Source organism: Enoplosus armatus, chromosome 3 (genome assembly GCF_043641665.1).
Source record: "Enoplosus armatus isolate fEnoArm2 chromosome 3, fEnoArm2.hap1, whole genome shotgun sequence".
Classification (NCBI taxonomy): domain Eukaryota; kingdom Metazoa; phylum Chordata; class Actinopteri; order Centrarchiformes; family Enoplosidae; genus Enoplosus; species Enoplosus armatus.
The window spans coordinates 11,615,268-11,631,523 of NC_092182.1; the positions used below are offsets into that span (position 1 = coordinate 11,615,268).

Genomic DNA, 16,256 nt, shown 5'->3' on the forward strand with positions numbered 1-16,256 from the left:
GTTATTAATAAAGCCATTAATTACAACTTATAGAGCCTTTATCGAGGGTGCCTTATTAAAAAGTGGTAGCTACTGTTATAGCTAGCACTTTGGCTAATCCCTAAACTGTATCCATCATCATCCTCTTAAGTAAAACAGCTGTACGTTAGCTAGCCAGCCTGCACTGTGTTCTCATATGGGATGTTGGGAGAAAAAACACCAAATAATGTTACAAGGTTTGGTGTAAATGGACTCCTATCAGTTCATTATTATTTCTTCTATATCCAACCAACACAACAATTAACACCCCGTTAATTGAAGCAGTTTATTGCAGGAGCTCAGGTATAGCTAGCTAGCTCACTAAAGCTGCGGCCTCATCTGTTGCTGAGCCCCCTCCAGTCGCTGCTCTTCTAACGGCCCAACTGACGACGCTGGATGGAGAGAGAGAGAGAGAGAGAGAGAGAGAGAGAGAGAGAGAGAGGGGATTGCCTCGGAGGGAGAGAGGGAAAAAGTTTTTCTCCTTTTGTTTTTTAAGTGCCATTTACTTCGGCGGAGAGAGAGGGAGAGGGGAGGTGTGTGAGGGAGGATCGTTAAGGTTTTCCAGAGAGGTGGACTTGAAGCTGCTCGGTGCGGAGTCACAGACGGGAGCGTCAACGGTTAATTCAGTTACAAAGTTCTGTGACTGACTGAGGCACCCGCGGAGAATGGAAACTAGCTAGCCTTCCTCACATCTGTGGTCAGGGCTAGTCTCGCGTTTTAAAAAGATTTGCATGAGGCAGGGGTAGGAACAAAACGATGCCGCTGTTGTCGGTTTAGTTCAGCCTGTGAGTTTAAAAAGAGCCTAGGGAGAAGTTGGGCGAAAACCGGTTTTTCCCTGGTACCCGACCGCCGCTTTTGTGTTTGTGAATGGTGGGGTGTTTTTCCTGTTTGACAGGGCCGATGTCAAGGAGAAGTTAACGTTACAACTGCCGAACACACAGGCTCATTGGTAAGTTGTTTAAACTCACTTTTACTAAATGAAAATGTGTTTTTTATGTTGTACATGTGTACATCACTGGGCTACTCTTCGTTTTAAACCCCAAGGTTTGGTTGTCTGTTTGTTATTATCTGCCAGGGGACATTTGAATTCAGTTAACTCCAGTCTATCCTTGGGAACAATAGCCGCACACTTCATTACAGAAGATGATTGATTGTAGTTGAGCGATTCCACCTCAGACCCCGACTGATCTGTGCCAAACTCTACAGCTGGAAATGTTTGTAATAACACGTAGCAAGCCAGGCTGCTTCCATGGCTGCTCCCCCTTTTAAAGCAGTTTACACTTGAGGCACATACTGCAACTTATCCATCAGCCTTTTAGGACAAAGACATAATGATCCAGGATAATATAGGCTTTATTGGTGTGCACTGAACTAGACATTTAGACCAAAATACCCCTGGGCTGTGCTTCAATCAGTACTGGCTGACAACTCCAGGTTTTGAGTTGGTTATGCAGAAGTTGTGCTAGTAGAAGATGGCAAGTAGCCTTTGTGATTTGTTTAATTTAAATCCAGTTTATGTTATGTAAACTCCACAGGTTGTTATAGAAATCTGGACACCGAGAGTAACAGAACGTTTCTTTTTTCTTTATATCCACATAGTGTCTATGCATAAGCATAATGGAAACATCCGTCATCTTGTCCCTTTATGGCCCACGTAGCATGCAAAAAGTGGTTCTGCTGTGTGATCCAGGGTGGGAGTGCCTCTTGGGTTTTTGGGCAGTGAGATGACAGCCTACAGGTCCTGTCTTTACTGGGGAGTGCAGTCTGTAGTTACACCCCCTCAGTGCAACCCCCCCCCCCCCCCCCATCTTCTTGGCCTACTCTGTCAGCCTGCACCAGATGGTTTTGCCCCTTTGAAAAGGCAGAGAGGAAGCCCTTCCCTGCTTTGAGAAAAAAGAGAAGGCAGGAAAGGAAGGATGAAGATCAAGGGTTGATGACAGTTAGACTGCACATGTTGTTTTACATGGTACCTTTTGAATTAGCATGGACGCAGGGTCTCATTTTCCTTGTCTTTGGTATTAGAATGTACTAATACCTTGCTAAATTATCATCAACCATTTAATACAACTAATTAAATTAAACAATTAAACAAACTTAAAGTATTTAACATTAAACTTTATTGAAAATACCGTAAGCAGCTTTCAGGAGAATGTTGTTGGGGAGAGAGCATGCACAGTAAGAGCAGCTGACCAGAACAGCAAAGTAGGAATTCCCATTTTATGAAGACAAGCTTTAATTTGAAGTTTGTGTAATTACTGTGTTTGGATCTGCTTTCTTCTTTAAACACAAGCAGTCTTTTTTTCTTAAAACAACCGGGCCATAGGCTAAGGGTTATTCTTCTAATTAAGGTACTGGCTCGCAATCTCTATATCTACAGTTCCAAACTAATGTGACATGGTGGTTAACTCTGTATTCTCTGTGTTTTTACATTTTAAAACAAATCTCTGTGGCTAAAGCTGTCTTAGAGCCCATGGTAGAAATCTGGGGAATTTCTGGTTTTACTTTCAGATGAAAAAGATGAACTTCATTGTTGTCTGTGGTTACTTTAAAACACAATTTAGTCATTTATTCAGTAGTATTACATTGTGTATACTCATGAGTATTCAATAGGAACCAATGACAAAATCATGTATATTTAAGATTGAAGCTGTCACAAGTGCAAATGGAGTTTCACAATGTTGACACTGTTGAGTAATTATTATTTAGGTGAGTTTAACTCTGCTGTTGGGCCACATGCTCAGGCCTCCTCCATATGCGCTGCACATGGACACATCTATACACTGAGGACTGGCTCTAGGCACCTCATTAAGGGCAGTGTTGAGGAAGAGCTGTGCTGTATAATGTGTACAAGACTCATTGCTATGGTTAATCGAATAAGGAGGCCACTGTGCTCTGTACCTGTGACTTTCTGCTCTTGTAGGAAAGTGCATCACGGGTGTATTCCTATTAGATACCTCAGGGGATATTTTGAAAGTAAGGGAGAAGATACTCAAGAGGAAAATTTTAAATTAAACTTCTTAAACAATTAACTAAAGAAGCCTAACTAAAAAAAGAGCTCACATGGGGGACGAGCAACCTGGGTTTAGATTCAGAGATCTAGAAGGATCTGGAGACTGCTGGGTGCAAGAAAAACCCTCCCATTGTCACATGGAAACCAAATAAAAACTGATACCAGTCATTTTGAAACATCCATCCATAGGCTACTTATAGCTTAAACATTGGTTATAGTTGTGACATGAGAGCGGTGCATGAGTCGGCTTGGAAAATGAAGGATGCATGTGATATTTTAGGCTCGTGAGATCGCTGTAGGAGGTACAATTATTGTCGACAGGAATTTGACAAAGAGGGTTAAATGGCTGCTCTAAATGACAGATCTGCAGTGGAAGTGCTGTAGACATATATAGGCACTGCACGGAGGTCTGAACCACTACTGTGCTCTGCCACTATAGCAAACCTAACTACAAATGATCACAATTCAATCAGCGGCTTATTTGATTTTGATTTTTTAGTTACTTGTACACCAATTCCCTCTGAAATCAAATAAAAACACAGGTTTGATAAGAGCTGAACAAAGTGTTAATATACGCTATAATGATATTATCATACGCCACTGAAATTGTCCTTCATACAGAGGTCAGAACACCCCTAGAACTGGTCGGGCGTTGGCGTCTTGCTCAAGGACACTTCTGCATGATGGGTGGTTAAATTTCAGCAGCATATTATCTCATACACAGTGCTGTACTGTCATGCTCTCACTAACATATGGACATCAGGCTCCACCACACCGCCTACTAAATGCTGCTCTCCACCACAAACCCTAATAGAGCGTTGTGGAGCTGCCCCTCCTTGCTGCACACTCTGTATGCTCCTTCCTCTGCTGCCCCTTCAATTTACTGCAGCATAGAGTTAACTTGGATTATACTATGTTAATGACCATGTGTATTTCTGATGTACAGCATACACTCATGCACCATTGACATGTGACTCTCTTCAAAAGGCTCCTCATTGTGTTTCTGATCTTTTTTTCATGCCTCTCCATAAGTAGCTCTCTGCAGTCTTAAGTTGAAAGGCCTCTATTGTTTAGACTAACGTCAGGCAGGCATTAGAGAGATTATGAGGGGAAAAGAAGTCAGATACTACTAATGAAATATTGCCACAAGTGACCGTTATTGGGGTCCGTGGCCAGAGGGCAAATGATTTGAAACGGATCTTTATTGGGAAATATGAGACTTCAGTTTAAATCCTAAAACTGCCAGTGAGATTGTGATTGACATATTGTCACTTGAACAGCTGCCAATTGTATAGCTATAAAAAAACATAGAAAAATTATGGGAATTTTCCTTACTCTGTGTAGTGACCAAGATCTAGGAATAGTTTTGCTTAAAATTCACAAGACTCTGTGGTCACAAATATGTGGATTATGAGGACTAAAGTGAAACTTCCATTGAAGACCCATTGAAGATCCATTGAAGACAGTGAACATTTTTGTATCATATCGTGTTGGAGAGTTGCATTAAAACCCATGTATTGGTAAATTTCTAGGCCTGAATGTGAGTATGAATAAGGGATAGTTACATCGCAGATATGCACAGGAGAAAATAAGCCCTGCTGATCACACTTCACCCTAAAATGGTACTTTAGTGATGTAATGAGAAGTTGTGAATGCAACCCAAGTGTTATATGTAGATTAGCCTGCGAGCCAGACAGATTACAAGCTTATTTTCACCATACTGCAAAGCTGCCTTCTCTGCTGTTTTCCAAGAGTCCTAGCTAGCTGCCTCGTGTTTCCCAATCTCGGATTCCCAGTTGAAATCTAGAGGATGGTGTTGTTGAGGTGAAGTGAAGCTTCAGTGCTGATGATCCAACTTCTTTTGTTCCCGTCTCTGCTCGGTGTCACAAACACAGGGTTCAGTTCCTGCTGAAACGTGATGTTCCACTTCCTCATCTGGTCCTGAGCTTCCTGCCATGGAGAGACAGGAAGCTCAATAGTGGCCTATATGATGTCTTGCTCAATGTGATTCAGAGTGAAAGCAGATGTTATTGTGATGGTGAGCATACATTTATCCATGTTTATCCAGTTTAATGCTTAGCACAATATGGCATCCATTTTAATAACCCTGCTGTAACAGTTAGCTTTATTCCCATGGTTCCTGTTGTCTAGACTCGATCAGTCTTTCAGCTGGTTGGGGTGTTCAGCTCAAGATGGCATGATTTATAGCTACAACTGCAGAGCGCAGACCCTGGTGCATCTCACATTCTTGGTAGAGTCTTCCAAGTGAAGTTTTCAGATAGCCAAGTCATAACTCTGCAGGTTTTCAGCTTCTCAGCTGGCCCCGGCCTTCAAGTCTGAGGAGCACTTGCAGAATCCTTGGCTGTGTGATCACACACACACACACCCCTTCATTAAACACACCCAAATTAGCTATGTGGGGAACTTGTAGTCGGCCCTGCCAGTTCCTGAGCAGCTGAGCACTCAAATCTGTGCTGCTCAGCCCCCTGCATTGTTTGTTCAGGGGGAGTAAACTCTTGGCAAAGTTTTTGTTTCAAGGGAAACATAATATTCCAATACCTCGTCTGGAGCTGATGCTTATTGTGTGTTAACACATCGGTCCCACCTATTGCCTCCCAAGTAAATGTAAGTGATACTTCTGGAAGCCATCATGTGTGCTTTAACACTTTTCAAGCCTCTAATGGTCAAGCTAGTCCATGCTGGAGATCAAACTGTCGCCAAATCTTTTAGCCTCGGTCGGTCAGTTGGTTGTTCAGTCCACCACTTTGGTCCGGATTGAAATATCTCAACAACCATTGGATAGATTTCCATAAAAGTTTGTACAGACAATTATCATCCCAAGAGGGTGACTCCTACTGACTTTGGTGATCCTCTGACTTTTCCTCGAGCTTAATCACAAGGTTGACGTTTTTGTTTTTGAGAAAAATATTTTGAAAACTTTTTGATGGATTTAAGGTCCCTAGAAGACAAATTCTAATAACTGTGTTGATCCTCTGACTTTTCATTTAGCACTATCATCAGGTCTAATCTTGAATTTGTCCAATCCTTTGCTTTATGAAAAACCTGAAAAACGAATGACATTCCCATGAGCCTCGGCTGTACTTTATGCTCAGTGCTAATTAGCACATGTTAGCCTGCTAAGAGGCTAAATTTATATGATGAACCTGGTCAATATAACTTGCAAAACATCAACCTGTTAGCATCTAGCTACAGCTAAGTACAGCCTCACAGAGCTGCTAGTGTGGCTGTAGAATTCTTAGTCTTGTTGACTTTTATTGAATCAGTTGCCAGGCGACTTTAGCTTGTAGAAAATTCAGCTAGGAGGCATTGGGAGGTTTTGGGGGCCTCCAGAGAGTTCAGTCATTAAGATAGATAGTTCTGTTTCTACATAGGACTTAGGACCCCCTCCCTCCATCACTCACCAGCTTTCTGAAGGCAAATACTTGGCACCCATCTTAAAGCAAACACTAGGGATCTACCAGTCTCCTTGGTGCTCTCAGCCATCTTTATGTAGTCTCCTTTTTCGTCCGCATGGTTTCCTCTGAGGGCCACTAGAGGTCACAGCATGGGCCTCAGAGTCTTTGTTTTGCCCCATAATGGCTCTATTCTCTCACAGCAGCAAGGACTTCCAAGCCTGCTAGACATAGGACACCATTGTGACTCAGGAAGGGGTAACATGAGGAAGACGCACAGACACATGGGAGTGTATACTCGGGTGTGCATCTAGAGTTAACTAAATTACAGTTAACATGGTGTGGAAATATTAACTAGTTCACACTCAGAGTGCCAGCGTTACTGGTGGACCAAACAATGTTTTTTACCAATTGAAATATAAATTCAATATAATTCAGTAACCAAATATGTATGGTAATAAGAAGGAAACTGTGTTTTATTATTCACTATTAGCATTGATGAGTTATTCTCATGGTTTAACTTAATTCAATAAGTTGTTGGCAAGTTTTGTTTGCGTCCAATTGTTGGAATTACTGTAAAAATAAACTACTATGTAACGTGATATGTCACTATTTTATCTATGTACAACATTTTGTTCTAAGCTGTATTCTAATTGGATGTGCTCTGTATGTTAAATACAAGAGACAAAAAAATCACTTTTTTGTGGTGTAGATTGAATTGTCTTTATACACACAGTAACATACACAGTATCTGTAGTCTTTTACAAAAGTACATGTTGTAGTTTCACGTTGCTCACAAGAAAAAAAGGCCACCAATTGCAAACATCAACAGGGAAATAGGGGAAAGGCTTCAGAGTCAAGTCACAAAAAAGCTCTACAAATGATGATGAAGCTGGCTGGTGCAGGTGTTTCATATCCAAACCAACCAGGTGGCCTCATGCTGCATTCATGTCATATTGGACAATGGCCAACTGGGGCAAATGGGTCACATGGGTCTGGAGTCCTTGCTTGGGGGGCAAGAGAAGCCAGTCTATCACACACACACTGACACTCATATTCACATCTACTAGAAATTTAGAGTTTAAGTCTCAAGACATAGAGGTAGCATTCACAAAAAACCACAAACCAGCCATCTTGCTTTAAGGCGACAGTGCTAACCGCTGAGCCATCGTGCTGCCCAGACCCCTGTGTGCAGTTTTACATTATCCCACAAGTGAGTTTGGTTCTTCATTTTAAGTTGGCCGCAGTTGATGTGAAGATTATAGTCTTGATTGTATACAGAGATCTCTCCTGCAGTGCTCATTTTCTTAGAAAAGTTAGACTTAGATGGGTCTCTCATTCTTTCAAGTTTACTTTTTGTCTTGTTAATAAGATGTCCTAACATTTTTCCTCACATTCATATGAGGTATTTTTCCCAACCTTTACTTTAGCTGATATCATGATAGTTTGTAAAGCAGTTCATCCGTTAGATTCACAAGTCAGTTTTGCAGAGTATTGAACATGATAAATCGATAGTCATTACAGTTTGTTGCACTGCATCAAATCATTTTACATAATTAATGTACATATATTCTCAATATCAGATATTTATGCATATTCTGAAACCTTAGTCTCCAGAGTCTACCTGGCCACATGCACAAATGTGTGGACATATTTTTCCTAAATCTTGTGTCTTGAAGAAATGAGACATTGCAGTTGTCACTGATGGAAAGCAGAAAGAGAGAGAGAGAGAGAGGTATTGAGGAACTGCGAATGACTATAGAAGAAAAGAAAACTTTCCAACGGGCTCTCATTTTTTCCATGCAAAGTCATTCATAGGCAGGACATACAAATTACACAGCCTAGTGTCTGAGACAAAAAAAGGCGAAACAAATGAGGCACATTTCAGTGTCAGAGAGAAAATGGATTTCAGGAGAGGAAAGTTCCAGGTGAAGAAAGAAAGGCAAGGAGCAAAGAGTAAAGGCAGGGCCGACTGTTCCTGACTGTTTGTCTCAAGCAGAAAACGTGAGTTAGCTGTAATCGGATCTCAGCTGTGGTGAGATCATACAGGAGGCCTGCCAGCAGCCTCAGAAAGAGCAGTCCACCCATGAGCCTTTAGCCCCACTGCAGCCCTCTGGCTCTCTACAGGCCTGCCAGCTTAAATGTCATAGAACACTTTTCAAGAGTGCTCGAAATGTAAACTACTAGAAAAAAATGCTAAGCATTGTTTTGCATATAATTGGAAGTGCCATTTTAGATATGTACATTTAGTATATAAGCTTGTTGGTGTCCAGTGTAAACCATGTATCTTATGTTAAAAAAAACATTTTAAAATGAATTAAGTGCATTGTCACAGAGCTGAGAACAGGGCTGTTGTTCTTAGCTTATGAAAAGTCAATACAGACGGTAACATCTGCTGCTCTGCAGAAAGTTTGGACATAGATACCGTGTCTACGAGTTGTTATCATAATAAAGTTATCAATCAAGTGTATGTTTGTGTCTTTTCAATAAGCAAGGGTGCCAAGTCACAGTTGCGTCAATTTACTGAAAAATAAAAATAGCTCATTTAACAAGAAGCCAAATTAGTAACAGAAAACTTTGCTGGGCTTCTCCTTTCCATGTAATTCTAAAAGGACAGTTAAAGCTAGATTATTTATAAGTGTTAAAAACTGATTAAGTGAAGCCAATTACTCTTCTCTAGACGACCTACTACTCACAACTGTCAGAGTTCATGACCCTAATGATTCGGGGGAGACAGGGAGCTCAGCAGGGGTCCTGGCACACGGATTATAGTGAGTGAATGAGCTGCTTGTGTGCATGCCCGGCCGTACAGGATTGCAATGAACTGCATAGGTTTGTGTGTTGAGTCTGTGACAGCTGCACATACAGAGGAGCTCAGAAGAAGTCACAGTTGACCTGAAGAATTCACACTTGACATTTACCCCTTGAGCACTTGGGTTTTCTACTTGGATTCGCTGATCAGGATAAAACAGTTTTATCTTTTCCTATGCTGAGATTCAGCCACACTCTTTATTTATTGCTCCATAATTCATTAACTTTTTCTCCTCTCTTATAGTCACCAAACCAGCTCAGATGGACTTGAGATAACGCTACAGGAAGTTCTACCCTCGTCCCGACCTCCATCCTCCCACATTCACCCAGAATGGCAGATCCCACCGGGCAGAGCCCTGAAGGGGCCGGGGCCGGCATAGCCGAGGTCGACGCCTGTAGCTTGGAGATAGAGAGGAAGTATGATGTCATCCCTGCCGTCATCTGCTCCATGTGTTGCCTGTTTGGCATCATCTACTGCTTCTTTGGTGAGGATCCCTGCCGGCTCACAGACCTTGACATCAAGCAAGCTGAAATGTTTTTGGACTGATGTAACACACCATCAAAGTGTCACTTGGACCTGTAAACTTGCTCCATAGTGCAGCCTTTAATTCTATCAAATCAAGTTGGATAAACTGCTGATTTCCTCTGCAGCCAGGTTCTAGTAGTAGTACTTTTTATTCCAGCTCCTAATTGCTCATTGTACGTCTCCCCTGTCTGTTTTCCTCTAGGTTACCGCTGTTTCAAGGCCGTCATGTTCCTGTCTGGTCTGATGTTCGGCTCCGTCATCATCTTCTTGCTGTGCCACAAGGAGCATGTGCTGGACACGCAGCTGAGCGTGGAGGCCAGCGCAGGTATCGGCCTCGGCATAGGCCTGCTGTGCGGCCTGGTCACTATGCTGGTGCGAAGCGTCGGCCTCTTCATGACTGGCCTGCTGCTGGGCCTCCTCCTGGCCCTCGCCGCCCTGCTGGTCACTCACCAGTTCTACACTCCTACCACTGTGTGGGTCCCACTGGGTGCACTTCTGGGAACAGGCATGCTGTTTGCTGTGCTGACACTGCAGTGGCAAAAGCTCTTCACCATGATCTCCACAGCTGTGTTCGGGGCAGCTATCATGACAGTGTGTGCTGATTTCTTTGTGGAGATGCTGGCTTTGGCCACGCATGTGTATGAATGCTTGCGGCTCACACCCGGGCCACCTCTCTGCTGGTACAGCTGGGTCATTCTGGGCATCTGGCCCGCACTCAGTCTCATAGGAGTACTAGTCCAGTGGAAACTGACGGATGACAGCTTCTCACACACTGAGGGTAAGGAGGAAATATCATGACGCCTTGACTCCGAGGATTTTCACTTTTAGCATTTTTTCATAAATATGGACCCAGATTCTTTTACTTTGGATTTTACAAACACATAATGACTGTGATTTGATTCACGATGAAGTGATGTTAAAAATCTGCCTTTGAATTCCCTTCTCCTCGTAGTTGTTATAAATCGGAGACAGAAGAGAGTCCAGCTGATGCGGATTAGAGAGAAGGACGCCAGGAAGCGACAGCAGGCAGGTGGGCAGGAAGGCACGTACCGCCGTAAACCCACCCCAGTGAAACGTTACGCTGGGGATCTACTGGCACCGGTCAGTGTCACCCAACATGGCGTGTGCTGTAGATACTGATACTGATACTGATGCCAAAAATCCTTGTCAAGTTGACCCTGCCATTGTTGTGTACCTCACTCATCTGTCCCTGTGTTGTTCTTCTCAGAGCTACCTGCAAAGTCTGCGGGACAGACAGATGGGCACAGGCACTTCCCTTAGCAGCTTGGGAACTGCCAACCACACCATGATCGACTTGGACTACGAGACCGGGTCCACTGCGCCCCTCACAGCTACAACCCCAGTCGTCAGGGTCTGAGCAAAACAGAGATAAGAAGGGACTATTTTCTGCTCTCTGGTTCTCCAGCAGAGTCTCCTTAACGTAGAATGGAACCGATAAACTGCTCCCCTTGCATAAGGGTTTCTTCTGCAGGACGGGTCAGTGTCGGTTCTGGGTGTTCAGTGAAAGAGAATGCTGCTTTTTGTGGAGAAGTGAGAGGTGTGAAGCTCCTGTTTGGTGAAAGCTATAACCACTGCAACCACTGTGTTTCTTGGGAGAAACACTTAAAAACAGATACTAACAAAGTAAGGTCCTCCATTTCCTCTCATCATGTATTAAATACATAAACAGCAAGTACGAGCCTCAAAGAATGGATGTATTTCTGTTGTGGTAGTGAATATGATTACATGTACTGTACTTAAAAAGTTAGTCATCGCCATGAAGTGTTGTGTTATTACCCGTCGTACTGTTTAACCGCATGGTCGTAGGATTTGTGAAAGTTTATCATTAAAATGACTTTCATTTTGTGTATTTTTTTAAAGATGTGATGAGAGAGTAAAATATGACATGTAGTTGGATACATGGAGTATGACAAAGTGAAGCAAAACTGAATAAAACACAGTTTGTATTTAAAAGCTCTTTGCATGAGCTTTTAACAGGATCTTTTCTAGCAGGACTCTTAATTCTGTGACCTTTTTGTGTTTTCAATGTAGCTCCCAGCAGAACACAGCAGGTGAAGAATTTAAACTGTTGTTTATGCCTGCGGAGTTAACTTTTTACAACTTAATTTATATAATGACCAAGTACTTGGTAGTGTTGAAAAAAGGACAAAAAAACAAGGCATGTTTGTTGTTAATTTGTAGATTTTTAAATAATTATCAGTTTTGTTGTTTGAATTTTGCAGGAACAACGCACTTGTTACCTGAATCTGTACATACCTGTTGATAGAAATGTCAAAGATAAATAAATGTGTTTGATACAAAAACTTTTTTTTCAGAGTCAGATAAATGTCACTGTTTGTCTCTTTGGGCTCTTAGCAACACTGGCTGCATTACTCACCAGATTTTTCATGGGCAAGAAAGAGGTCATGGGGAGGATTTCCTACTCTGCAACTGGTTGGGGTTGCCATGGCACTTTTTTTTTTCCAGACAACACAATGCAGGACAGACAGGCCTTTCATCATAGTGAACATTCAATATTTTTCTATCCTTTTTGTGGGTGACAGGGAATTACAATCAGACAGGCATTTTTTCCTGTTGACATTATGTCTTGTTTAATCATAGAAAATATAAAATTTTCACTTATAAAATCAGGACACAGATCTCTGTCACATGATTTCTCACAGACCAGTGTGATTCAAGAGATAATGAGAGTGTTAAGTAACATTTAAGAGCACTGAACATACTTCAACAAAATGTCTGAACAGAAAGTGCACACTCCCATCATCATGTTACATCTCACGGAAAGTATTAAGGCACATAATCAAACACACATGTTAGAGAGAGAAAAACAGAAGGCCTCCCTTGATTTCTCCCTGAGATCATACAAAAGCTTACATAATTCTTGCAGTCACAAAAACACAAGAACTAAGTGTCGCAAAAATCAGCCTCCGTCGGCGGGCAGGAGAAGCTTGATTAAACTCAGATCCAGTGAAATAAAATCAATTCCATATTTTTTTTTTTTTACATGGTAGGTGACAAATCACAATCACTGCTGTTGAGGTTGCCTGGTTGTCAATGCCCCTGGAGTGGAACCAGCACCCCCTGCTGCGGACCTCTTGGTAGCTGCTGCCCCCTGATGGCTGACCCCTAGCATCGCATCCAGCGCTCCTTCTTGCTCAGTGGGTATCCTCGGTCGACTCTCAGCAGCTCATTCACACGCCAGTACTCGTCTCCCTTAAAGACGAAGATCTTGCCGTTGGTCCAGGTGAGGGCCGCGTCCGGATTGGACGGCATTCCGGTGAAGAGCATAGAGAGCGGTTTGGGATAGAGGGTTAAGTCGGTGTACTTCAGCTCATCCCACTGCCAGTGCTCTGAACCCTACACAGGCAAAGAGATAGATGGGATAAGAAGTGAAGATTTCTGCAAGAATGATAAATATGAATGCTGTTAATGTCTTTTGATCATAGATACCTTGATAAAGACCAGCTTCTTGTTCCTCTCCAGGTACAAGGCCGCATCAATATTATGAGGGATCCGTTTGACCTGTTTGGGGTAGCCGTAGTCCAGCACAAACATGGTATACCTCCACACTTTACTGCCTGTGACCAGAGACAGGACAAAACCATTTAAATTTCTGGAGAGAACAGACACGTGACACAAGTATTGGACAACAACTGTACCTTTAAAAAAGTATGTCTTGTTGGTTCTTGGAGAGTGCACAGCAGCAGTCAGGTTCCCAGGGAGTTCCCGCCACAGCCTGTCAATCTTCATCGGTGTGTTGTGTCCAAAATCAGAGATCGTCCACACGTAATCACCTCTGAAAGCAAATGTTTTCCTCCAGGGACCTGGTTAAACATACAGTGACACATTTTCTGATCCTGCTGTTGGACTAAACAAAGTCCTATGATGGTACAGCACATATGAATATGTTGATGCCCATTTAGAAAACTTAACATAATCACCATGCCCTCACATATACAGGAGGTGGGCAAAATAATGTAAAGCTGTCATGAAAATGGACTTGAAGTCAACAAATCACCATTGCAAAAACGTGATTTTAGTGTGATTTTTATTGAACTTACCTAACATGATGGCGTCCAGTGTGGCAGTACAGGGGTCAGGGATGCTCTCGGTACTGTGGCTGCTTTCTGTGGGAAATAGACTGTCTGGAGCTGTTGGACTGGCTAAAGTGCTGGTGATGCGTTTACCTATAAAACAGAGAAGTTACAAGTTTTAAGATGAATGAAAACTACTTGAATAATGTTTTTATGAAGGACAGGTACAATTTAAATACTTAGATTTTCACATGAAAATGAATTTCACTATCCCATGTTCAAAAAGCACTCATGTTTTCTTCCAGGTGAGTTTTAATTTCTCCATGCACTTTAAACACACTTTTTTTCATCTGTTTTCAGTAACTTAGAAAAATCAACTTGGAAAAACATTTTTTTTCATTCACAGATGAAAAAGAAATTAAGGAACTTTCATAAACACAGGAGAGAAAACAATTTAGATCAAACTCAAAGAATGTTTTTCTCTCTTGCCTCTCAGGGCTTCCGTATGATACTTATCGATCGACATACATGAGAAGATGTAACCTCTTTAGTGTTTTCTAAGATGGCAATGAAACTAGAGTCCAAGTTACTGATTTATGCAAATTCACAATCAATACCAAACTGACAGCTCTGATCCAGTCCAGTGGTGCCAACTTGATACACTCACCGTATAACGCCTGGATGCCTGTGATATCATCAGTATGCAGCCTGAAGTTGGCACGGTAACCAGTGTAGACTGGAGCCATCAGAGCGCTTCTGAACTGAGAGTGACCCAGGCCGAGGGCGTGGCCGATTTCATGGGCAGCAACAATACGCAGATTAGTACCATAATATGTTCCCTCAGTCCAGAACTCGTCCTCATCAAAGTGGACAATACCAGATTCTGGTGCCTCAGCGTGGGCCAGTACATGACCTGCAGGTGGTACAAATAAACAGTTGAAGTGTTTCAGGGGACAGTAGGCCCAAAAGTTAAAGTGTTTCACTGTGAAAAAACATATTCAAAGAAAAAACTAACCACGGCCATCAAAGGCGATAGAGCAGCCATTTTTATCATGGAAAGAGATCTTTATGTCTGCTCGGCCGTAGTGGACCTCTCTGAAGGTCAAAGCAGCCACATCGCTCCAGTACTTGAAGGCAGAGTTGATGGCCATCTTGACATCTGTCTTCTTCATGTCCGGTGTGTAGTTGTAGATGCGATAGGTCAGACTCCTCTTTCTCCAACGACCTGTAACAGAAGAATCCGCTTTTTTTCTAGGTCACCACAAACAAACTGTCTGCCTCACTAAAAGTTACTACATTAAGACTGATCTGTAATCCACAGTCCTCGTTCTGTGTAAAAATAGTCTCCAAAGTTTATCTGAAGCCAATATGAGGCTTTTGCTGTCTGAATTAGGCAAATCGAGCAGATATCTTCCAAACTTTCAGTCTTTTTAATACAAAATTCCTTTTTTTTGTTACTGTCCCTCCACTGCAGCTCAACAGGGAAACACAAAGAGGACATGTCATACTAAAAAGACAGAAAGATACCCTCTTGATTTGTCTAACTCTGGCTGGAAGATGAAAGTTGCTGCCTTCAGAGATCCAATCATTTCTCCTAAGCTTTAAAGGTTTCTAAAAGTCTGACAATTGATATATATATATATATACATAAAATGATATCAGATACATGCAGGTTGCTGATCCAGACTTTGAAATCAAGACTTTCTCCTGACTCACCCATCACTCTGTATTTGTGATACTTCTTGTTGAAGGGGTCCTCCATGCCACAGCGTGGCTGTCTCATCACTTCCAGAGTAGCTTCATCTAATTCTCCAGTAGATGGCAGATCATTCACCCTCTGGAAAACCCTGGAGACAGAGCAAACATCTGCAAACTGATTTGGCAATACAAGGAGGGCTGCTCACATCCTCCTCCACTGCATCCAGTATCATTCCAGCAGACCCTCATATGGATCTAACATGTGTGTTATGACATTAACTTATTGTCAGTAGCTCCCTGTGTTTCCCCTTGAAATGGCACTAGTGTATTTTACCTAAGAGCGTCAATGATCTCCTCCAGGTAATGAGGGTCCTGTGGATCAGCGGGGTCATTCAGGTAGCCATACTGCTTCAAATAGGCCTGTGAATGCAGAGACAGACAATAAAGCTCTCATGCACTCAAAAGAAAACTAATTTAGCATATACAGTTTATATTATGTATTGTACTGCTGTTGAGAGAAGTAAAAAAAGCATGCCATCATCTTACCTTTGCTTCATTTAATTCTGTCCATTGCACCACTGCACAAATTGCTCCACTGAGGTTGAGCAGCAGCAGCAGCAGCAGCAGCCCTGTGTAGTCCATATTCAAGTTTAACATCTAGAGTTTCCGTCCTAAATATCCAGGACTGATGTTCTGAGCCTGAGAAGTGCTCAGCGGAGTCCCAC

General features: G+C 42.3%; 2 protein-coding genes across 2 annotated transcripts; one reads left to right on the forward strand and one right to left on the reverse strand.

Annotated features, from left to right (window-relative positions):
* Positions 1-860: 860 nt before the first annotated feature.
* Positions 861-11,956, forward strand: LOC139283025 (transmembrane protein 198-like). Its single transcript, XM_070902962.1, has 5 exons — positions 861-967; positions 9,497-9,737; positions 9,981-10,556; positions 10,731-10,879; positions 11,007-11,956. Exons 2-5 carry the CDS (start codon positions 9,584-9,586, stop codon positions 11,154-11,156), a joined length of 1,029 nt encoding a protein of 342 aa, XP_070759063.1. The 5' UTR covers positions 861-967; positions 9,497-9,583; the 3' UTR covers positions 11,157-11,956.
* A 969-nt stretch (positions 11,957-12,925) lies between these two features.
* mmp19 (matrix metallopeptidase 19) lies at positions 12,926-16,188 on the reverse strand. The gene is made up of 9 exons (XM_070902982.1): positions 16,078-16,188; positions 15,866-15,951; positions 15,550-15,680; positions 14,849-15,058; positions 14,501-14,746; positions 13,861-13,986; positions 13,459-13,623; positions 13,250-13,377; positions 12,926-13,156 (listed from the first exon to the last, which is right to left on the reverse strand). Exons 1-9 carry the CDS (start codon positions 16,186-16,188, stop codon positions 12,926-12,928), a joined length of 1,434 nt encoding a protein of 477 aa, XP_070759083.1.
* Between the last annotated feature and the right edge of the window lie 68 nt (positions 16,189-16,256).

Bases quoted from the DNA above. Each gene is read 5' to 3' on its own strand.
- LOC139283025 (XM_070902962.1), top strand. From the start codon at position 9,584: ATGGCAGATCCCACCGGGCAGAGCCCTGAAGGGGCCGGGGCCGGCATA. The intron at 10,557-10,730 runs GTAAGGAGGAAA...TTCTCCTCGTAG, and splicing joins CAGCTTCTCACACACTGAGG to TTGTTATAAATCGGAGACAG. The intron at 10,880-11,006 runs GTCAGTGTCACC...TGTTCTTCTCAG, and splicing joins CTGGGGATCTACTGGCACCG to AGCTACCTGCAAAGTCTGCG.
- mmp19 (XM_070902982.1), bottom strand. From the start codon at position 16,188: ATGTTAAACTTGAATATGGACTACACAGGGCTGCTGCTGCTGCTGCTG. The intron at 15,952-16,077 runs GTAAGATGATGG...CTGCATTCACAG, and splicing joins CAGAATTAAATGAAGCAAAG to GCCTATTTGAAGCAGTATGG. The intron at 13,157-13,249 runs GTATCTATGATC...TTGCCTGTGTAG, and splicing joins AGAAGCTGGTCTTTATCAAG to GGTTCAGAGCACTGGCAGTG.